The sequence below is a fragment of the Ammospiza nelsoni genome, chromosome 17, assembly GCF_027579445.1.
Source record: "Ammospiza nelsoni isolate bAmmNel1 chromosome 17, bAmmNel1.pri, whole genome shotgun sequence".
Lineage (NCBI taxonomy): Eukaryota > Metazoa > Chordata > Aves > Passeriformes > Passerellidae > Ammospiza > Ammospiza nelsoni.
The window spans coordinates 15,080,201-15,103,006 of NC_080649.1; the positions used below are offsets into that span (position 1 = coordinate 15,080,201).

Below are 22,806 nucleotides of genomic sequence, written 5' to 3' on the forward strand. Positions count from 1 at the left end.
GCTGGGAGTGAGGACTGGGCTCTGAACCAGCAGTTTTAAACTCTGAGCAACTCTTGAATATCTGCTTTTGTCAAAAGAGAAAAGGTAAATATAGGGTCAAGTTGCTTTACTGCAGGAATTTGGCAAAACTTCCAGCTTATGGATTGAAGAATGATTCCTAAAGATTGATTTGCCTGTTTTTTAGTGGTTTTTTCCTGTTTTCAGTCAAAATCCTGTCTAGAGATTTGGCCATTCTTGTGCGCATGGAGGTAAATTAGGCACTTTTCTGATTAAACACTAATGCCAAAGGCTTTAGAGAGGTTTCCTCTTCATAGAACAGAACTTTTTAGATCCAAAACGAGCTCTATACAGAACCTTTGTCTTGAATTTTGTGTGAGGGGAGATAAAGGAGCTCCTGTGTGGGCTGCCAGTTTGTGTTTACTCTGGAAATAACAACTTTGAGTTCTTTTTGGGGACAGGGAGCCAAAACCTGGCCTGGGGTTCTGCTTGATCCCAGCAGTCGTGGTCTCCTTAAGCTTGAAGAATAAGAAGATTCTTCAGGTTTCAAGTTAGGTATCATCAGTTTTCTCTCCATTGCTACAGAAGGAGGAGGTTGAAGTGTTTTCATTTCATTTTAAGTAGTTTTTAGTAGAGAAAAGGAAGCTAAAAGAGAAGAATGAGCATCACTTTAATGTTTGTGCTTCAGGACCAGTGCTGCCCAACAGGGGAGGGATGAATGATGATGGGAGGTTTCAGAGCAGGGGAGCTCAGTCCTTTTTGCAGGATACCTGGAACACTGCTATGGAGAGAGATTCCTTTTTCACTGCCAGCCCTGCCTGGATTCCCAGCAGCCACTGTGAGAGAAAGGGACAACAATTCTGACTCATCATCACTGCAGAGTGAAGATACACCTGATTTACAGCAGAGTCATCCTGGGACACAGCTGCAGGTACTGCTCACTGTTTATTGGGGGTTTTTAAGCCAACCCAAACTGCAAATATACACAGAAAAACACCAGAGTAGATTATTACAGCTGGTTTTAAAACCAAAACCCACTGATTACTCTGAAACATTGCTCTGCTCCCTTGTCTGGGAGATCCTCACCCTGTGATTTGCAGGTTGCCCCCAATACTTACAAATCACAACAGAGTTGGGAAAAATCTCTGCTTGAATTCTGCTGTCTTCTACAGAATCCAAGTGAAGTGTGATTGGGGCTTTTTGGTTCCTGTTGCTTGAGGTTCAGTCACTTCCCAGGGGCAGCTGCAGGCTTGGATCCATGCTGGGAATTAGAGGAAGGACTCCATGTGTCCATGTGTCCAGCTGTATCCTCAGAACCTCCTTTCCACAATTCAGGATAATCTTGTTACAAGGCTGACACAGCTCTCAGGTCTCTAAATTCCAGTTCTGCTTGCTGTTCTACAAATAGCTGTAGAATAGTTACATCTGGCTGCACATCACAGAGAAAATTACAGCTGCTGTGGGCTGGAATCACCTGCCACCTGATCCCAGCTTTATCTGTGAAGAGAAACACTGAGAATCATATTTATGCCTAATAAAATGAAGAGCAAAAGTTGCATGACAAGTTCTGTAAGGAGAGATCTTTAGCATGCTGTGATTGTCAGGCAAATGCTTATGAGTGTTTTTGTAAAAATCCCATATATGGCTGTGCTGAACACTCAGTGTCACTTTGTGAATTAACCAGAATTTCCCAGAATATCCTGAGCTGAAGGAACCCACAGGGATCATCAGGTCCAGGTGGTGAACACCAGCTGACACTGCAAAAGATAGGCCTTCGGAGTTTATATGAAGAAAAATCCCCAAATCTATTTTACTTAATCTCTAGTTGGGCTTTTTTTGTCAAAAGAGAAAAGGTGAAAATAGAGTCAGGTCAAGGAACAAGTAAGATAAGATTAAGAGTTTAGGCTGCATCTTAGCTGTTATCACTGACAGTGCAGCACTGATGGCTCCCTCCTTTAAGCTTAAACCTCTTTTTATTTCCTACTGGCACCAGATTACAAATCATCCCTCACAGATGTGAGCTGTGATAGCCAGGATGGACCCAAAGGTGAGTTCCAAGCTGATGAAATCCATGTGCAAAAGCCACTGCTCCTAAATCCAGCTCTAGGATAAGATCCTGCCCTTGGACAATGCTCCTGCTCCTCTACCACAAAACAAGGAATGGGAAAAGGCAAAAAGGCAGAACTATTGAGCTCTGGATGGAACAGCACCCACCCAGCTCAGCCTGGAACAGCTGATACGTGGCTGGATTTCGGATTGTGGAGGCAATGAACACCTCAGGAGCTTTCCTGTCTGCTCTGGAGGTGGAGAGTTTCTGTAGCATCCCAATGAGGGCTACAATTATCTCAGGATCATACACCACATCTAAAAGAAAAAAAAACATACAATATTTATTGAGAATTGAGCAAAAACCAGACAAAAAACTGCAAAGCAGAAATAAAATCTTCACAGTGCAGGAGAATATTGATATTTTATGGGCTATGCCCTCATCACTAAAAATCAGTGCTCCTTTTTGTAAATGGATTGTCAGATATTTTATTTAAGCCCATCCTAAGGGAGGCAGCAGAACCACTGAGTGTTGGTGCTCTGTTCCCACTGCCCCTGGCAAAACAAACCTGCCTTGTTAGGAATGAGTGGTTTAGAAGCTGCTGCCAAGGAGTTTTCATCTGGAGTCATTCCCTGGAGAGCAGAAATGGTGGAGAGAGGTCAGGGAACACCAAGGGGAGCAGGGGGGGCTGTTTCCTACACTGAGGTGTGCAGGTGTGAAGGTTTCCTACACAGAGGAGTGCAGGTGTGAAGGTTTCCTACACTGAGGTGTGCAGGTGTGAAGGTTTCCTACACTGAGGTGTGCAGGTGTGAAGGTTTCCTACACAGAGGAGTGCAGGTGTGTGCTCCACTGCAGTTACTCGTGCTGCAGTGAGTAACAGCAAATAGAGAGATGTCAGTGCCCCTCAGCTCTTCCCTTCAGAGTGCAGCTGGGGCTGGTTTGGGCACTGAGCAATGTCACTGCCATTAGGTACCATGCAGGGACTTCATTTTATACAATTCCCAATCACTGCATCCTGTGATACCTGGGATGCCAAAGTCATTTTTGCACCTGGATTCTCAGGTTTTTTCTTTGCAAAGCCCCAAATCGGGGTGTAAGTCCTACAGCTGAGGCATTCTGCTCTCACTGGGTATCACCACCATCATCCTACTGCCACTAGGTTTTCCATGACTAATTTTTTATAGATCTCCCTCTGATTTTATACACAGACAAGTCCAAACACAGTCTGTAGTTGGTTGTTGTTATTTGTTACTCCTCAAGAGGCTGCTGGGGTTGCTGAGCCCTGCCCACCCCTGCTCCCTGTGGTACCTGCTGCAATCACAACATCAGCTCTGAGAGCCAGCAGCTGTTTCTCTGTCACTGAGCCCCAGTCCAGCTCAGCCACAATCACTTTTGGGGTTTGGCAACTCTGTCCTTCCCCCTCCTGTCCTTGGGACTCTGTCTGGGGGCTCCAGGTCCCGTCAGGCTCCGGGCTGAGGCCGTTCAGCTGCAGGTTCTCCCCCAGCTGGCTGAGAACACGGGGGTGGCAGTCACTGAATATGAATGTCCTGGGCTGGCAGCTCTTGCAGATGGCAATTCCAGTGAAGCCAACCCCACTTCCCAATTCCAGGATTGTCCTGAGGGTAATGGAGTAAAAAGGACTATCAGGACTCTGCATTGAGTTAAAATCAAAACATTCTAAATATAATTAAAGGTAAAATCAGTTCCAGATAATTACAATAATTTTTGAGTGAACCATCCACAATCTAACCTTTGTCCCAAACAACTGGAGAGTTGGGAATAACTGAGGGTAGAATTGTCAGCATAAAATTAATTAGCTGAAATGCTGATTTCTGTAAGGCACAAAGCATTCCCACCACAGGGAGGAGAGAGATTCCCACCTGGCTTTGGCCATCTGCAGCACAGTTGTTTCCTCCTGAGCTGGCTCTCCAGCTTTTAGTCAGTGGAGAGAAACAGACAGTGAGCAGCACAGTGCCTTCCCCTGTGAGTTTAATTATTATTAAATTATCTTTCCTCAAAACTCCTTGCTCATCTTGACTGCTTATAAATAAATTGGAAATGATGCAATCAGAGCTGCACACTAATCAAATGTAAATAATCCTTGGTGAATTCCATCATGAGGTGAAGGTCATTAATGAAATTACTGAAAACTGAACAGCTGACCTCACAGAGCAGGTCAGACTGCACAGTGCAAGGGTCCCATCCCAAACCAGGTCCTAAACCAGGCCCTCTCCTGGGTTAAAGTTGGCAGAACAGACAAGAGCAGCAATTACTCAGCAGCAAAAGGGTGCCATGTCAGTTATTTTGGGTGCATAATCTGTTATCAAATATTTCTGTTATTAAACTACAGTAGTGTAGCTCACAGTACCAAAGGGCTGGAGCCAGGCTGGCAGAGCTGGGGATGCTCACCTGGAGAGGAGAAGCTCCAGGGACACCTCAGAGCCCCTGCCAGGGCCTGAAGGGGCTCCAGGAGAGCTGCAGAGGGACTGGGGACAAGGGATGGAGGGACAGGACACAGGGAATGGCTCCCACTGCCAGAGGGCAGGGATGGATGGGATATTGGGAATTGGGAATTGTTCCCTGTGAGGGTGGGCAGGCCCTGGCACAGGGTGCCCAGAGCAGCTGTGGCTGCCCCTGGATCCCTGGCAGTGCCCAAGGCCAGGCTGGGCAGGGCTGGGAGCAGCCTGGGACAGTGGGAGGTGTCCCTGCCCATGGAATATGTCCCTTCCAGCCAAAGCCCTGTGTGACCCTGCAGGATCAGAGCTCTGTGCTGCTGCCATACCTGCCCCTGAAGAGGCTGGGGTTCTGCAGGGCCCACTGGGCCAGGTGCAGGGCAGCCTCCCAGGTGAGGAGCCCCGTGGTGCCCGCGGAGATCAGCGCTGTGCTCTCACAGAGGCTCACACAGTCCCCCGAGGGCTGCAGGACACAGGGAGGCAAAGATGCATCAGCACAGGCCATGACTGAGAGCTTACAATCAACAGGAGCACCTGGAAAAAGGCAGGAAGCACTCCAGGCTTCAGGGTGTGTTGCATTCACATTCCCTGAAAAAATTCCTTCACCCAGGGTTTTTCTCCAGGGAAGCTGAAAGGCAGCATGAGAGGCCTCAGAGAAAAGGAAAACAATTCTTATCTCATTTGCTTCTCCTGTGCTGTGCTCATCTAGAATGAGTTTGGAGATTGTTTACCCACAGGTGATTGTTTCATTGGATTCTGCTGTGAGTTGTTTTCACTCTTTGGCCAATCAGTGCCAAGCTGTGTCAGGACTCTAGAAAGAGTCACAAGTTTTCATTATTATCTTTTTAGCATTCTGTAAGTATCCTTTCTGTATTCTTTAGTATTGTATCCTTTAATATAATAGTAATAAATTAGCTTTCTGAAAACATGGAGTCAGATGCATCATTCCTGCCTTTGTCAGGGCACCCTGCATTTACAGTAAAGATGGGTGTTTTTAAAGCCAATTATTGCTTCATTTGGGTGAGTAAATGTGGTTTAGAACAGTGCAGAGTCAGTTTTTACCAGTAAGTAGTTTTTGTAACAGTGAGTAGATTCTTCTTCTTCTTTCAGAACATCTGCCAGTGCCTCATAGAGTTCATCCAGGGGTTCAGCAGCTGTGGATTCCAGCTGTGGGGGAGGAGAACAGGGCAGCTCTGAGCATCACATTGTCATGAAAGAGAAAACAACTGCACCCTAAGCCCCATTTTAGTACAGAGTATTTACACTGAATCTTGTGGTTGGTTATTACATGGGGTATTCTCAAGGGAAAAAAAAAAAAGAGAGAAAAACAAGTGAAAAATAAGCTGAAAAGCAAGAGGTACCTTTTTGATGAGCTCAGTCAGGAAGCACCTCCTGTACTTGGCTGAAGGAGGATATTTCACACACAGAGGGTGAAGAATTGTCTACAATGAGAAGAACCATGGAAACCAATTACCCAGGGCAGGGTTTAGGAAAGGCACTAAGGACCACAGCAGGACCATTAATTGGGTCTGAGTGCCATGAAATACTTTGGAATTTAGTCTGCACAAGAGATGCTAAGCCAGAAATTGAAATGGGATAATTTCTGACAGGTTTGTGAGTTTACAGAACTGTGGCCACAGAGCTCTTACTTTTTGTGGCAACAAAAATATCATTTTTCAATAGAGCAAAGAGGAAAACAGAGTGAGAATAATCCAATTTCCTCTCCTCTTTATTTTGCTCTTCCTTCTTTCCGTTTTGGCTTGCTGCCTGATTTGTGATCCGCAGGGACAGTTTAGCACCCCCATCCCTGCATCCCGAGCATCCCGGAGCCATTCACCACCACATCAGTGCTCCGGCACGCGGGTCTGTTTTGATCTAAGAACACCCAAATACCGGACAAAGAAGGAAATCTGCGGTTCTGCGGGACCTAAAGAAGCACTGCAACACCAGATCACCGATCTCCGTATTTCTGAGCAATTCCGGCGGATTTGGGACACCCCGGTGATGGCACGGGGGTGACTCCGAGCCGCTCCTCACCTTGTGCAGAATATCCGCCAGCAGCGCGGAGTCCGGCGCGGCCCGCAGGTTTTGCTCGAGTTCCTAGAACAGGATAAATAGATAAATAAATAAATTAACAACGCCGCAGTGCCGCCTCCCCCCGCCCGGCCCCTCCGTACCGGCCAGGGCAGCGAGCGGAGCGGCCGCGCCGCCAGGAAGCGGCGCTGGAAGCGCAGGGCCAGGCCCGGGCACGGCTCGGCCATGGCCCCGGAGCACACACGGCCGGGCAGGCCCCGGTTCCCGGAGCAGGAGCCGCCCCGAGGGCGGAGCGGCGCCGCCCCACGGGCCCGGAGCACGGAACGGCCAGAGCGGGGATCGAACCCGCGATCCCCGGACACCGCTCCGCCACAGAGCTGCCCGGGCCGCCAGGGGGCGCTACGGACCCGCTGCCCAAGCGGGGACGGGGGAACACACACCGGGATGGGGGGGGAACACACCGGGATGGGGGGGGAACACACACCGGGATGGGGGAAATACACACCGGGATGGGGGAAATACACACCGGATGGGGGAATCAAACACCGGGATGGGGGGAAACACACACCGAGATGGGAGGAAGGCGCACCGGGATGGGGGAATGAACACCGGGATGGGGGAAACACGCACCGGGATGGGGGAATCAAACACCGGGATGGGGGGGAACACACACCGGGATGGGGGAATCAAACACTGGGATGGGAGAATGAACACCGGGATGGGGGGAAACACACACCGAGATGGGGGGAACGCGCACCGGGATGGGGGAACATCGAGATCATGGAACACTGCAATAGGGGAAACGTGGAATCACTGGATAAATGAATCATTGGGATCATAAGAACCATGGAAACGTTGTAATTATGGAATCGTGGAATCACTGGAAACATGGAAACACACAATGACAGAATATTGGAATAATGGAATCAAGGGATAATTGAATGGTTTGGCTGGGAAGGGTCATTAGAGACCATCCCACCCCTGCCATGGCAGGGACACCTCCCACTGTCCCAGGCTGCTCCCAGCCCTGCCCAGCCTGGCCTTGGGCACTGCCAGGGATCCAGGGGCAGCCACAGCTGCTCTGGGCACCCTGTGCCAGGGCCTGCCCACCCTCACAGGGAACAATTCCCAATTCCCAATATCCCATTCATCCCTGCCCTCTGGCAGTGGAAACCATTCCCTGTGTCCTGTCCCTCCACGCTGTTACAAGTACACCTGCCCTATCTGCTCCCTGCGGGCACTGGAAGCGGCCCCAGCTGAGTTCCCTGCGCTGTCCTTTCCCCACACCCTCCCGGTTTCCCTCACGGAGCCGCCTCAGCCCCGGCACCCCCTCAGCGGCCTTGCCTGGCGCGTCACCACTGCGCGCGCCGGGACGTCACCGCCGCGCGCCGCCGCGAAGGACACGGCGCCCGAGCGGGGCCGAACGGGACCGGAGTGACCTGAGCGGGGCCGAACCGGACCGGACCGGACCGAAGCGGAGCGGAGCGAGCGGCCCAGGCGGGCAGAGGCGCCATGAGCAGCCCCACGCAGGATGAGAGACTGCGGGTGCAGCAGCTCCGCGCCCTGCGGCGCCGCTGGCTGCGGGACCAGGAGCTGAGCCCGCGGGAGCCCGTCCTGCCGCCGCAGCGGCTCGGGCCCGTGGCCGCCTTCTGGGAGCGCTTCCTGCGGCCCGGCGAGCCCTGGCGGCACCAGGTGAGCGGCGGGACGCGGGCACCGCGCGGCCTCGCCCGGCCCGCTGGCCCCGCCTGACCGCCCCTGTGCCCGCAGGTGCACAACTTCTACCAGGGCGGCCGCTTCGTGTTTCTGCGGGTGCTGCTCCCCGCCTGGGCCATCACCTACTACGTGAAGTACCATCTCCTGGTGCGTGCGGGCCCGCCGGGGCAGGGAATGGCCGGGAAGGGCCGCGGGGATGGAGCGGGACTGGTCCCACAGCGGGTGGGGGACGGTGCTGCTCACGCTCGGCTGCTGATGAAGGTTATTCCCCGTGGCCTGTTCATCCCAAAGAATCACTCTTGTGACACCCTAGCTGCAGAGCTACCCCCAGATCTGGGCCAACAGCAGCAGGACCTGGAGCTGCTGGAGAGAGTCCAGAGGAGCCCACGGAGACACCCCAAGGGCTGGAGCCCCTCTGCTCTGGAGCCAGGCTGGCAGAGCTGGGGGTGCTCACCTGGAGAGGAGAAGCTCCAGGGACACCTCAGAGCCCCTGCCAGGGCCTAAAGGGGCTCCAGGAGAGCTGCAGAGGGACTGGGGACAAGGGATGGAGGGACAGGACACAGGGAATGGCTCCCACTGCCAGAGGGCAGGGATGGATGGGATATTGGGAATTGTTCCCTGTGAGGGCGGGCAGGCCCTGGCACAGGGTGCCCAGAGCAGCTGTGGCTGCCCCTGGATCCCTGGCAGTGCCCAAGACCAGGGTGGACGGGGCTTGGAGTAACTTGGGATAGTGGAAGGGTTAAGGCCCCTTCCGACCAAAGTCATTCCATGATTTATGGCAGTGCCCAGCTTCTCCTGTGATCTGAGCAGAAAAGCTGTGACTGAATTGTTCCTGTCCTGCAGGAACAGCCCTGGGAATAACCAGGGCAGCAATTGGTGTGGGGAGGGAAAGGGCCAGCCCTGCCCTCCCTGGCAGGTGTGACTGCTGCAGCCTCAGGTGTTTCTCTCAGCAATGGAAGGTTTAACAGGACTTGTGCTTAGCACAGTTTGTATCCTGGAAGGGTCGTGGTGCCCATTTTGAACACCCTTTGTGCTTTCTCCAAGTAACACTGTTCTCTCTGCCCTTCCCTGTGTTCTCCCCCTGTTCCAGAAATCGCCGCACAGGGTGGTTGTGGCCAACCCACGGATATTCCCAGTAAGTCTCTCATGGCCTGTCTTATCTTCTGTCACACACACAGGAAGGGTTTCCAGGGAGCATCTGGGAAATGTCCAGTGACAGCTTTCCCAAGAGATGTGCTGGGTCCTGTGGGCAGCACAGGCACAGTGGGTTTGGGCACTTCCATCTTGTTCTCAGTGCCTGTTTCAGTGTCACCTCTCTGTACCACCTGGCTGATGCTGCCCATCCTGGGTGGGAAATACAAACATTCCCTTTGGGAATGGGTGTTCAAAGCCCCAGTGGTTATTAACAACATGGAATCACGCAGGAGTGGCTCTGCTTCTCCTTGTTAAGCCCTGAGAATGTTTGTTCTGGCTTGGTCCCACTTGTCCCTGAAGGTGCCCCACACTCGGGTGTCCCCAAAGAGTTGTGTCACCTCAGCTTGGGACAAGTTTTATGAAGCAGAGAGTGTCACAATGTTTGGTATTTTCTGTTTCCAGGCTGCTCTGAGCTGTTACTGATGGATGTAATAAGTCAGAGGGCAAATATTCCTACAGAAAATCAGCTCTGCCCTTTCTGACTGCTGCCCATTTTTGGCATAACACCTCCTAATCAGCTCTGTCTAAAATAAAATTATAAATTATTACATCCCAAACAGCCACAAAGCAACATGCTGAAGGTCAAGCTGTTGGCCTCTGTCTTCAGCCTCATTTTTCAGTTGAGTTAGGGCAGCTCAGCAGGCCAGGACTGTGCCTGGAGCTGGAACAAGTGACACTGGGGCAGCAGGTTGATTTTTTGAGGGATTCCATGGCTCTCCATGAGCTCTGGGCCATGGTGTTGGACTCACTGATCACTGCTGGAGGGGATTATGCAGTGCTAGAAGTAATTTTTAAAACAAAGCAGCTCAAAATGTGTGGCTGCTGTTCTGTAGTGAAAACAAGGGGTAAAGCAAGCACAGGCTCCAGGAAATTTTGCTGTGATGTTATTCCAGCATTCTGGGGACGTTGGAGGAATTAGAGTGTTCTGGGTGTGTTGTGAGATTCTTGCCTGGAAGTGGGGACAGTTGCAGGTTCCCTGAAGGACTGGGCTGTGTGGGGGGAGTCTGGGTGCCACAGGGAATGCTCACCATGCTCTCTTCCCACAGGGGGACAGGATTTTAGAGACTGGAGAGATCATGCCACCCCTGAAAGATGAGCACCACAGGCACCACTGATGGCCAGGAGCTGATTTCCTCTGTGGGGGAACACGGCCAGAGCTGCACCTGCTGTGTCTGTTCCATAAAAGAGTGTTCATTGTGCATTGTCTCAGCTCCTCTGTCATTTACTGTCCCATTAATCCATGTCATTCCAGGTGTTCCTCCTGTGGGAGTTCATTATTGCTGGATCCTGGGGATCTCCAAGGCCCTTGCTCAGCTCTCAGTGAGACCTGGCAGAAGGACAGTGTGGGCTTGGGGTGACCAGAGAGACACTCCAGCTTTCAGGGATTTTGGAGCAGAGCTGAGCCCCTCACACACTTGGTTCTCCTCTCCCACTCTACCAACCCCTTCTGACAGACTTCCAGACATTCCACCTTTGTCATCCCTCCTCTCTGCCTAGGGGGGGTGGCAGAAGAGGCCCTGCTGCCAAAACCCTTTTTTACCACTCTTCCCTCTGCCTTCAGCCCTTTCTGAGGAAGAGTTTTCCAGCCCCCACATCCCAGGGGCACTTTGCACTGGGAAGACTGGTCTCCTAAAGAGCAGTGATCCCTGTGGGTCCCTCCCAACCTGACATACTCTATGATTTGAAGGCTTTAGTAGGTACTTTGGGGATAGGAATGGTTAAACCACAATCCAAAGGGTAACCTGGGTGCCTGTGACACAATTCCCTCATGGAGCCATGAGAGAGCAGCCCAGCCTATGTGTGTGAGGAGCAGGGGACAGGTCAGAGCCCCTGTACTGTGTTTGGGGACAGCCAGACTCCTCATAATGGAGTAGGGACTGGAACCATCAGGGCTGTGGCAAACACGGGGAAAACCCCAGCACTCAAAGGAGATGAGGGAGGCCATGGACCCCAGGCCCTTGCCAAAGCCACATCCCTTTCTTTCCTTGGCCACACAGTGGCTCAGGGTGAGACAGCACTGAGGAATGAACTGGGGGGCAGCAGGATCCTCTGGGTCATCCCAGGGGAAGGTTGGGGGTCACTGGGGGGGTGGGAGAGTGAGCAGGGGCTGTAGGGGAGCACTGGGGAAGTAGAGAGTCAGGGGGAGCCTGGGAGTTGAGGGGTGCTGGGGTTGGCAGAGGGGCTGCATGGGGGTGAGGCTTGTCTTTCCCAAGGCCCTTGGGGTCCCTGTCACCACCCCTGCCCCAAGGTGTGCCCAAGGGCCACAGTGAGCCCACCCCCCTGGCCAGTGATCAGGGGTGGCCTTCCCTCCCTGGGCTCCCCTGACACCCCCACCCCACTGAGGACAGCTGGGGTACCCCAAATCCCTGGCTCCCCAGGCACTTGTGCAGTGCTTGTGAGGAACTGGGAACTGTGACATCTCCTGGGGACTCCACACACCCAGGGGGATGGATGCCTGATACTCCCAGAGCTCCCAGATTCCCCCAAGAATGCTTTGATACTCCCAGGACTCTTCAATTCTCCTAAGGAGATGCTGACAACTCTCCTCCTCTAGTGAGAATTCCCCCAGGACTGCAGGGAATTCCTTGTACCCCCAGAGTGCTATGAGCACTCCCACAGCTCCAGCAATCCAAGAGACACCCCAATTCCCCATGTCTCTGTGATATAGGGCCCAGGGGGCCATTTTAGGCACAGACTCAGTCCCAGGGACAGGTGTGGGGCCCTGGGATCACCTGGGGGCTTTGGAACAGATAATCCTCCCTGAACAGAGGGGATGGATACCTTTCCCTCAAGCAGGGAGAGGTTTGAGTGTCATTACCACATAAAAAAATACACCAGAGCACCTTGAACATGTCCTGGCACAGCTGCAGCAGGAGCATTCACCTCCATCCCCTGAGCTGTCCCACTGCAGGTGACAGCACGTGGTGCTGGGCAAGCAGGAGGAGCCACGAGCCTGGTGTGAGCCCAGGCACTGCTGACAGCTGCTGGACCATGTGCCTCCACAAAGACAGGGTGCATCTCCCCTGGGCCATCCCTGCACCTCTCAAAGTCACTGAGTCCAATTTCCCTCACACCACAAATGTGGGAGATGCATTCTCTTGACAATGAAAGCAAAATCTGGGTTTGTACCACATGGTTCCCTCAGGTGCCCTCAGTGTTGCACACACAGATATTACACACAGCTCTACATCTACATAACTTTGAGATCCCTACCACTAAAAACATACCACTGACCAGTGATAGATGCACACATAGACAATCACAGAGTCATGGAGTGGTTTGGGTTGAAGGAACTTTAAATATCATCTTGACTCACCCCCTGCCATGGGCAGGGACACCTTTCACTGTCCCAGGCTGCTCCAAGCCCTGCCCAGCCTGGCCTTGGACATTTCCAGCGATCCAGGGGCAGCCACAGCTGCTCTGGGCACCCTGTGCCAGGGCCTGCCCACCCTTATACAATATATACATTATATATTTAGTCAAGGGTTGCATTTCCTTGTTAAGATAGAAGATTAGAACCAAATTTAAAAATTATTAGCAGAACTACAAATTTTCAACAAAACTTTTTCAGTTCATGTTCCTTTCTCCTCTTTAGATGTATAGAAAGGGTGAGATGTAAGAGTGTGTCCCCTGTTGACTGAGTGACAAAATATCCTTTGTCCCCTCAAAAAAGAAAGAAGCCCAGAAGTTTCTCTGCTTGATTAGCTGGAAAAAGCCACGTCATAGGCCCAGGGGACCTCACCTCAAACTTAAAGATAGCTAATTAAACAGAAGCCAAAAGGTCCCACCTAAGCAATTAACTAAAAAAAAAAAAAAGAGGAAAACAAAGAAACGAATGGCTTTGTAAAGTGTTTTACCAGGAACAAGAACATCTGACACCCAGCTCCGTTTTTCTGTTTGTTATTTTGCCTTTTATTAAACCTTTTTGTTTCCAACACTGCAACAAAAGCCATCCTACCAATTTTTATGCCTCCAAAGATAGCTGAGCTATCCAAGGTGTGTTAGAGCCCTCCAAAGCTTAGTAAACCTAACTCAAAGAAGCTACTATAACACTTCTTTGCACCTGCCTTGCACCTTCCATTGCAATGGCTCAAGGAGGAAATCTCCTCCCAAAACAGTGATGGATCTAAGGCTTTCTGTCCTGCCCTCTGACAGCCACCAGGACCTGCAGCTGGCAGGGCTGAGGGCAGGCACCAGGAAAAGCCACTTGCCAGTGTGAAGGGGAGGTCACAGCAGAGGTGAGAACTGAGGGAAGGCTCAGTCAAGCTTGGTGTCCTGGGAAATCCTGTGGGAGATCCTGGCATGTGGAACACGCCAACCCTCCCTCTCTCTCACCTGAGGTGCCTCAGGCAGGAGCTGCTGGTTCCAGCAGTGCCAGAACACAACAGGGAATTCTCTCTGTGCATCCTCCAGTCCCTGCCAGCCCTGGGTGTGTACCCTGGCCTTGGCCAGCTGGGTCTGCTCCAGGCCACCTGCCATGCTCTGGGGTGTCCCATGGCACAGCAGCTCGGGATCAGGGCCAGGGGAGCTCTCAGAGACATCCAGAGCCGTGTCTGGGCTGACACACATCGATCCACGGCTGCTTGGATCTCACTGTGCCCGTCCATGGCGTGGGGATGGTGCCTCAGGTTTTGGCTTTTTTTCAGAATCTATTTTTCAGATTCTGCACTGCTTTAGTGTGCACTTCTGAACTTTGTATTAGGGAATGGTAAGCTCTCTTCACAGAGTAGGGAGACAAAACAATTCCTTGTCTAGCAGGGGATTAAGGACAAATGATCCAAATATCAGGCCCAAGAGCACAAACAATGGAGAAAAATAAGCAGGATGGGACTGCATAACTTAAAGCTGTCACTGGATAATGAACTCCAATATGTAAATAGTCTAGAACTTATAAAAGTGAGAGACCCCATGACCAGTTGTTCATTTTGTGACCATTTTGGTTCATCTTAGGTGCAGCCCTGGCTGGGCTCTTGTGCTGCCCAAGGTGGATCCATTGAGCCCTCCTAACAAATCCCTGCTTTATTCTGTAACTCTGCCCAGTCTCTGTTCCAGGCCAGCCTGCACAAGGCATCAGGGAGAGCTGGCTGACACTCTCCTCTGACAGATTTGGGAAGTGCTGGTGGTGGGGGAGAACCTTTGCAGCCAGAGGAAAGCAAGGTTTGTATGGTCAGGAAAAGCTCAGGATGGTCCAGGCAGCTCCAGGAAAAGCCCTGGAATGGTTTTAGGAGGCATGGCAGGTGGAAGAGAAGCTGGGCAACAACACTTGGAAATTATTGTTTCTGTTTCTATTATTGCTCAGGGCAGAGCAGGAGGTGACATTCCTCTCACCTTTCATTCCCAGGAATGCAGCTCACTGCAATATTGATGCCTCTGCTGCACCAACTGAATGTTAGATCCACTTTATCATCCAAGACAGGAACAGGAATTATCCTGGAATAACTGGAAACCTCTGTCTTTCTGCAGTGCTCACAGATGTGATGGGCACTGCCAGTTATGGGCCTCAGTTTATCCAGCTAAAATTAGGGAATGGGGATCCCAGTTCATTGAATTTCTGACAGGCTGGGAGAGCTGGGGGTGCTCACCTGGAGAGGAGAAGCTCCAGGGACACCTCAGAGCCCCTGCCAGGGCCTGAAGGGGCTCCAGGAGAGCTGCAGAGGGACTGGGGACAAGGGATGGAGGGACAGGACACAGGGAATGGCTCCCACTGCCAGAGGGCAGGGATGGATGGGATATTGGGAATGAGGAATTGTTCCCTGTGAGGGTGGGCAGGCCCTGGCACAGGGTGCCCAGAGCAGCTGTGGCTGCCCCTGGATCCCTGGCAGTGCCCAAGGCCAGGCTGGGCAGGGCTGGGAGCAGCCTGGGACAGTGGGAGGTGTCCCTGCCATGGCAGGGATGGGAATGGGATGAGCTTTACAGTCCCTTCCAACCCAAACCTTCCCACGATTGTAATTCCTAATTGAACACACTGAAAACATTCACTTTTTGAAACCCCTTTCTAACTGGGCCAAGTTTGCTTCACACATTTATTCTTCAAATAAAGATGGCCAGGCTGGTGACATAATTCCAGCCAGGAAGTCCCTGTCATGCCAGGGCTGGGCTCTGTGCTGTGAGGATGTTGAAGCCCACAGGAGCTGTAGGGGCTCGTTGGACTTGATGATCCTGGTGGGTCCCTTCCAGCTTGGGATATTCCATAATCCTGTGATATTGGGAATACCTGCTCTGTGCCTTCCTCAGGCACTGCTGGAGGACCAAGCCCTCAATTTCCCCAGACCAGGAATCCCGTCTGTGAGTGAGGGCAGCATGGGGCTGCTTCTCCCCTGGCCCACACCAAAGAACAGCAGCAGAACTGTCTGCAGCCTCTAGAAAAGATGTCTGCAAATAAATGTGTTGATATGACTGGCAGTCACATTTTACAGAGGGATGAAGGGAAGCCCAAGCTCTTCATCAGCTTTTGGTCCCTGCATTGTGCTACAGAAGGTTCCGTGAACATTTGCCATTTCAGCACCCCACAGAGAAAGCCTGAGGTGCCCTTTGGGGAGGGTCCAACAGCCTGAAGAGAATATTCTCCTCACTCTTTAGCAACTGTCATGTTTCACTTAGCAGGCAGTGATTGCCTTCCAAGACTGGTGGCTGAAATGATGCTGCTTTTGCTGGAACAACGACCAGCGACATCCATCAGGGTGTGCCGGACCAGCTGGGCTGGGTCCCATCTGGGGCCCTCTCTCTGTTTTCCCTCACGGCTCCGGGAGGGAGCAGCCCAGCACGGAGAGTCGGGGGGCTGCTCATCTCTCATCTCTGTGGGGTGGGAGGGTGTGAAGGCGCTTCTTAGCCCGGCGAGTCTGGCCTTGGTTTGGCTCGGGACGTGGGTCGGAACTGCGAGGCCGGGTGGGTGCAGACCCCGGCCCGGCCCCGCTCCCCGTCCCACGCCGAACCGCGGCTGCACATCGCCCGCAGCGCCGAGCACATCCCTGCGGCCCCACCTTCGCTTCATGTGCCGCCAGGTCATTAAAGCTGTAATTATGAGCGGTGTCTGCCCAGGTTGGCTCAGCCGCGGGCTCTGCTCCGCACAGGGAACGCCCGGATCCTCCATCCCCTCACGGCGGCGCCTTCAGGGGAGCGCCGGGGACGCTCATGGGCGCACGGAGCCTCAGTGTGAGGGCTCAGGGCCACGCACCCGCCTTTCCCAAACCGCGGCCTCGGACGAACGGAGCCACGGGATCCCCGGAGCACGCCGAAACCCTCCGGGACCCTCACACCTCCGGGTCCCACCGCCCCCGACGCCAGCGCCGCCTGCGCTGCGACCCCCGGCCGGGGGTGGGCGCTCTCTCACGGGCCGCAAGGCACGCTGGGAGTCGTAGTCCTCGCCCACCGCACAGCGCCGGCCGCCCCTCACCGGCCGCTGCGGCCCGCGCCCTCCGCGCGCCCGGAGCTCGCCGCTCCCTCGGGTCCGAACCACCGCCGCTGCCCGGGACTCCGCCGGGCCTGCCCCGGCCCCGAACCGCCGCTCCCGGTGCCCCGCTCGGCGGCCGCTTTCCGCTTCCTGCGCGCGGCGCCCCTCGGGGCTCGTAGTCCCGCCGCGCTATTCACGACGGTCCCTGCGCTGTCTCCGCGCCGCACGCCCGCGGCCGGGACGGGGCGCTGCGCCACGGCGGCGGCGTAGGGCGGGCGCGGGGCTCGGGCGGGCGGGAGGAAGGGCCGGCGGGGCGGCCGGAGCGGGCGCGAGCTGCTCCGCCCGGGGGAACGCGCGGGGCCGGGGGGACGGAGCGGCAGCGCGGCGCCTCCACCCCCAGGTGAGCGGCGACGGGGGCGCGGGGGAAGGGAGCGGGGACGGGCCGGCCGCCCGGGGCCTCCCGCTGCAGCCCCGCGGGCCGCGGCTCCCGCCCGCGCCGGGGGTCGCCCGGGGCTCTCCCGGCCGGAGGCGTCGGCTGGGCCCCGCCGCCCCCGGGCCGCCCCGCACCACCTGTTGCCGGTGGGCCCGCGCGGGGGCCGGAGGCCGGGGCGGCCCGGGGGGGCGGGCGGTGCCGGGGTCCCGGCTCGGGGCTGTGCGGCGGCCGGGGCGCCTTGCCCGGGGCTGTGGGGAGACCCGGGGGCTGCGGGGGCCCCGCTCGCCCCCGGCCCGGCCGCACGGCCGGAGGGGTTTTAACGGGCTTGAGGGTCGTGCAGCAGCCGGGGGGACGGGGCGGCTCCGTGACTGGCCGCCTCAGGCTGCAGTGCCTGCCCTGCCCGCGCCCCGCAGCTCCTGGTCCTGCCGCGGGCAGGGCACGCCTGGGGCACCGCCGAGCGCCGGCCCCGGGCTGGAGCACGGCAGAGCCCCCAGCGCCCCGGGCTGCCTGTCCTGCAGTTCTTCACTCTCACCTCCAGCTCAGACACCCGTGCTGGGGCTGAGCAGGGCTTTATGCAGAGTTTCTCGTGCCTCTGCGAGTTCGCCCTTTAGAATCAGTTGTCTGGCTGTTACCCTTGGGTCTTGAACATCCTAAGGCTGTTGAGTCCCAGTGTCTCGTCAAGACCCCTGGATTTTGCTGCATGTCAGCTCAGCTGCAGCTGAAGCATCTCAGCCTCCAGGTCCTGGATGCAGGAGTCTTAGAGGATGGAAAAGCTCTGTGCTTGCCAGCCTCTCCATTTACTGAGCCCTCTCCTCCTGGGGGTGCATCCCTGGGCTGCATCCCCCCAAGCACCAGGAAACCACTGCTCAGGGTGATCATCCGTGGGCCTGTTAGAGGAGATGGGATAATGTGAACGTTGTGTTTGAAATGTCAGACTGTTTCCTCCAAGCTGGGGATCTCAGTGGAGCTTGGCTCTCCATAGGCCCGCAGGCCCGGGATGCGGCTGGGTGGGTTCCCATGGTCGGACAGAAGGTTTTGTGGGAATTGCTCCGTTCACATGGCCTGGGGCACTGGTGCAGGACACTGCTGCACTGCTGTGGGTGGGTCAAGAGCTGATGGAGACTGGGAGATGTGTTTGGAGGGAGCCGAGGTGAGGGGTCCATATCCCAGACTGTGGCTCTGAATGCAGAGATCTTGCCATGCGTTGCACGTTGTCACCTGGGACTTGTGCTTCAGGGCTGTGCTCTTCCCTAAACTGGAGCACACCTGCAGTGACAGACTGGCTGCCTGTGACTCCAAGAGTCTGCTGGTGGCTTTTGTCTGGCCATTTTTTGAGATCCTGCTGAACAGTCTGGCTCGTGCCCCTGAGTGCACCAGAGCAGGGCTGAGCTGTCTGAGCATAACCTGTGCAAGGCATGATTCAAATTACCCTGATTTTGTGTGTGTGGGGATATTAACTCATTTTGAGTTGCATCAGCTTCTGTTTGCATCCAAGGCTTTAGGAGTTGGAGGCAGAAGGCAAGACCCAGCATTGCTCCCTTCGCGGGAGGGGTGGAATGGTTGGAGAGCCCTTTGAAGGCCTGATGTGAGTGGCTGGCTTTGCTAAGCCCGGTTGCTTTGGCAGGAGGGAGAGCAGCCTCCTCCAGCCTGATGACTTGGTGCATAAGGGAACTGGAGGCGTGGGCCAGGCACGGTGTCTCCTGAATCAGAATAAATCTTGGAAAACAACCCAGAAGTGCTAAAGTTGCACGTAAAAAAGGTCAGGCGGCGTGCCCAGACTCGGAGCTGTCTCGTGGTGGCGGAAGGGCTGGGTGACCCCACAGAGGAGCCTCGATGTCCTCAGCAGATGCACTGATTGCCCCTCACTCTCCTGCTTGCTCCCCCCTTATCTTTGCTCTGGCACCCTTTATCTGTGCTTGGAATTCTGCTGCCTTTGCAGAGGGAAGTGGCCACGGCCCTGGTGTTCCCTCAGCCAGCTGAGAGCAGTTGCCTTTGACTCATGGAAAACACGCTGCTCTCTTCTGTCCTGGAGGTTTTGTGGGGGCTTTCCAGGTTTGTGCTGGTTGCACGTGAGATCTGTGAGATCTAGAGAGAGACTCACCCTGTGTCGTTTGCCCATGGTTGTGTTAATCCCTGCTACTGGAAACATCGTCTGCTCCTAGGTGGAGAAATGCTGTTTTCCTCCCATCTTCCCACTTCATCTGAATCCAGGCTTGTTTCTTTCTGGCTTTGTTCTGACCCTTCCTGTGAACAGAGGGCTCTGGGAAGGACCTGACCCTGTGGCATTTCTCCAAGTGAGGATTTTTGTGAAGCAGAGGGAAGCTGGAGCGAGGGACTGTGGCTGCCTGCGGTCAGAGGAGGCAGATTTGGACAGTGTGTGTCAGCCCAGTGTCCTGCCTCTCTCCCAGTGCCCGGAGCTGAGGAGAACTTTGTGAGCCCCTGTTTTGCTGGAACTTGGGGCTCTGATCAAGGTCACACTCAGTGCAGCCTTGGGTGGGAAAGCTGCTTATGCGGGTGGGACAGGTGAGTCAGTGGCTTCCTCCTCATTTTCCATCATAATCCCACTCTGGAGCGAAGCGAGCTGCCTCCCTGCTCCTCTGCATCTGCCTGTGCTCACCTCAGCCTTGCTGCCTGCTCTTGGAGCCTTCCTGAGAGGCTCCCTGCTCTCCAGGCCCCAGTCACCAGGCTGGGCAGGGAGGAGCAGGCTGCTCCCAATTTCTGTCACATTTGCTGCTTGGAGTGTTGACACTTGCCTTGCGTTTAGCAATGGCAGCTGAGGAAGCCAAGAGAGGCTGAAGAGCTGCTGCCTGCTCATGAGAAACATTTAACTCTTGCCCTCACAGCTCCCTTCCCCGTGTGCTGGCAGCTCTCAGGTTGGCTGAGAGGAAATGCTGGTGGTGTTCCCAAAATTATTTGGTGTTCAGTTGCTCAAAGGATGAGGAGGGTTTTTGTGTGCCATTTCCTCTTGCTCTGGAAGAAAAGAACGCTGGTGCCCTGGTGCCTAGGGAGAACGGGGAGCCCTGGCAAGGAAATAGGATCCAGAGAAATGTGTCACCAGCAGAAAGAGCAATTGTTTTCCTGCATTTCCATGGCAGAGCCTTGTCCTGTTGAGGCAGCCCGTGTTTGACAGCCAAGATAATACATTTATATTGATGTAATTAGCGGGACGTGGAGTTTGCTGAATGGCTCGGGGGCAGCCTGCTTTTCAGACTAACTCCAGCAAATAGATCAGGGAGGATTGGAAAGCTGCCGTGGGTTGCTGGAATTGGCCCGTTGGGTTTCTGGAGGTTGAATACATAACTGCTGATATTTCCTATTGTGCTGTACCCTGCCTATTTGAAAAGAAAATAACTCAAGGGAACATGGGGCTATTTTTGCCAGCTTGAGATGATCAAGTTTGATTTCTAAAAACTGAAGCCGAGTCTTTAGGCTTGCACATTAAAACCAGTGTTGGAACCATATCTCTGTTCCTCCACAAATGCATGCCTCCACACTTTGCCAATGGTGTGAACTCTAATGAGTGTTCATAAAAAAAGAAAGAGCTTTTCTGTTCCTGCAGTGCAGCCCCTTTTGTAGGAAATGCTGTGGGCCTGAGCAGGCTCAGCACCAGGGATGGTGGCAGTGTCACTGTGTCAGGGGACTGAGCTGGTGTCCTGCCCCAGCCCTGGCGTGAGCAGCCCTGATAACCTCAGGATTATCTGTGCATTCTCAGTTTGGTGAAATAGAGACCAAGACCTTACAAAAAGCTGTTGTCCTCCTCCAGTGATGCTGCCCAGCTCCATTTCTAATGTGATGCTTCCAGTGGCACCAAAGTTTCCCCTTCAGCATCTTGTTCCCAGTCCCAGCCCAGGTGATTTCAGTTTACTGAGGATATCACAGGCAGCTTCCCAACTTGTGTCCTTCTGCTCCTGTAACAAAAAGAGAAAGTTACTCATGGACAGCTTTGCTGGCAGCAAATCCCCTGTGTTTGTGCTGGTCTGTGGAAGTGGGAGCACAGCACCAGGGTCTTTGTGTGCTGAGCTCTGTGCTCAATCCACAGAGGCTGCAGCACTGATGTGATCAAGGTCTTGCTCTCCAGCTTGCCCCTTGTCAGTCTGCTTCCTGCAGACTCTGGCCAGCAGGCAGAGCTCGGGAAGTCCTTGGAATTCCAGTCCTGGCCAGCAGGTCTGTGCTGAGCTGCTGGGGGCTGAGTGCTTTCCCTTCCTATCCCCTGGAATGTGCAAGGATACTGATGTGATGTGGCACTTGGGGGGTGCTCTGGCTGCTGGTGTTGGTCTCCCTGCCTCGTTAGCTCTCCTGATTCTCCTGCCTTTCAGTGCAGGAGCAACTCAGTGAGTGCCTTGGAGGGGCTGTGGGCCTGGAATTCCCTGTGCAGCTGCACAGACCCTTGGGCTAAAAGGATCAGGGTGGTCCTTTTGAGCCTGAAGGGTTCCTGAATCAGTCCCTTATTTACTCATTACTGCTCCTGAGTGGTGTTCCTGGCCCATTCTGTACACCCTCCCTCAGCAGCACCTGTCCAGGTGTTCAGCACAGGGCACCTTCTCCCCACTGCCTGGAATTGTCAGTGCTGGGGAGTGCTGGAAGAGAAAAGCTCTTTGTGAATTCATCACCTACCCCAGGAGTATCACACTGCATCTGATGGTGTGGCTGTGGGGATGGTGAGCAAGGTGAGGGGGCAGAATGGGGTCCCTTGCTCTGCCATGCTGCTAAAGAGGCTCACTGATCACATGGTGCCAGCTGAATCCTTATTTCTGTCCTCCCTCCCCAGCCTAAAATAGAGGAAGTGAGAGTGTGCTGGAGAGCCAGACACTTATGGACAAGGGTTCTTGTTGCCTCCATCTGCTAAAAGCCTGTCCCAAAGGAGACAGCACTTTTCCAAAGCAGGAATTTCATGGTAATAGGTTGTTTTGAGAGCACAGAGGATGAAGGAGGAAGGGGAAATATCTCAGAGGAGGGAGGTTTGCCGAGGCAACTATCAAACGTCATGGCTTCTGGGGGTGGGATGGGCATGTTTGCCATAATCAGAGGAATTTGTACTTGAGAATCTCCAGGAGATGTAGCTGGTAATGATGTCCTGGCTATGCAGAGTAATTAACATCTGTTTCTGTATTTGAACATTCAGGCAGCGTGCCCCGCCAGACATCGCTGCGTTCCCATCCGGCCCCTCGGGAGATCCTGCCCTGTTGCTAATTGTGGAGAGCTGTCCAGAGTCCTCCTGCATGTGATCCTGCTGTGCCCCATCCTGCTGTGCTCCTGAGGTGTGCCATCCCTGCTCTGATGACAGCTCCCACCAGGATGCTGAGCAGCAGCCACCAGCAGGGAGGGAGGCCAGTGGTGGGCACGGAACTGTAAAGTCACAGCCAAGAGTTCCGAGAGCACGAGTGGAGAGTCTGAGCTGACCCAAAAGCTGTCTCCAGGGGGGACCAAGCTCCAGCTGGATGTCCTGGGAAGCCCTGCAAGCTGGAGTTCAAGGGGATGCTGATTGAGGGACCAACAATGTGAGGTTGGTTGTCTCTGCTGGTGCCATGCTGATGGGTCTGGAGTC

The 22,806-nt window shown here is 54.2% G+C and overlaps 3 protein-coding genes across 3 annotated transcripts in view; 2 read left to right on the forward strand and 1 right to left on the reverse strand.

Moving 5' to 3' along the window:
• Positions 1–929: 929 nt before the first annotated feature.
• Positions 930–6,807, reverse strand: EEF2KMT (eukaryotic elongation factor 2 lysine methyltransferase). The gene is made up of 8 exons (XM_059484237.1): positions 6,675–6,807; positions 6,535–6,597; positions 5,859–5,939; positions 5,560–5,664; positions 4,827–4,960; positions 3,353–3,660; positions 2,212–2,361; positions 930–1,494 (listed from the first exon to the last, which is right to left on the reverse strand). The coding sequence occupies exons 1-8, from the start codon at positions 6,756–6,758 to the stop codon at positions 1,343–1,345; spliced, it is 1,077 nt and encodes a 358-aa protein (XP_059340220.1). The 5' UTR covers positions 6,759–6,807; the 3' UTR covers positions 930–1,342.
• A 1,112-nt stretch (positions 6,808–7,919) lies between these two features.
• On the forward strand, positions 7,920–10,637 carry NDUFB6 (NADH:ubiquinone oxidoreductase subunit B6). Its single transcript, XM_059484482.1, has 4 exons — positions 7,920–8,223; positions 8,299–8,391; positions 9,335–9,379; positions 10,485–10,637. Exons 1-4 carry the CDS (start codon positions 8,044–8,046, stop codon positions 10,551–10,553), a joined length of 387 nt encoding a protein of 128 aa, XP_059340465.1. The 5' UTR covers positions 7,920–8,043; the 3' UTR covers positions 10,554–10,637.
• A 7,229-nt stretch (positions 10,638–17,866) lies between these two features.
• The window catches only part of CAPN15 (calpain 15), a 57,490-nt gene continuing 52,550 nt past the window's right edge, over positions 17,867–22,806 (forward strand). Inside the window, exons 1-2 of the mRNA XM_059484784.1 lie at positions 17,867–18,000; positions 22,384–22,764. The gene's annotated coding sequence lies outside the window, so the exon portion shown is untranslated. The remainder of the gene's footprint in view (positions 18,001–22,383; positions 22,765–22,806) is intronic.

Bases quoted from the DNA above. Each gene is read 5' to 3' on its own strand.
- EEF2KMT (XM_059484237.1), bottom strand. From the start codon at position 6,758: ATGGCCGAGCCGTGCCCGGGCCTGGCCCTGCGCTTCCAGCGCCGCTTC. The intron at 5,665-5,858 runs GTACCTCTTGCT...CCTCCCCCACAG, and splicing joins TGACTGAGCTCATCAAAAAG to CTGGAATCCACAGCTGCTGA. The intron at 3,661-4,826 runs GTATGGCAGCAG...CATTACCCTCAG, and splicing joins CCCAGCCTCTTCAGGGGCAG to GACAATCCTGGAATTGGGAA.
- NDUFB6 (XM_059484482.1), top strand. From the start codon at position 8,044: ATGAGCAGCCCCACGCAGGATGAGAGACTGCGGGTGCAGCAGCTCCGC. The intron at 8,224-8,298 runs GTGAGCGGCGGG...CTGTGCCCGCAG, and splicing joins GCGAGCCCTGGCGGCACCAG to GTGCACAACTTCTACCAGGG. The intron at 8,392-9,334 runs GTGCGTGCGGGC...CCCCTGTTCCAG, and splicing joins ACGTGAAGTACCATCTCCTG to AAATCGCCGCACAGGGTGGT.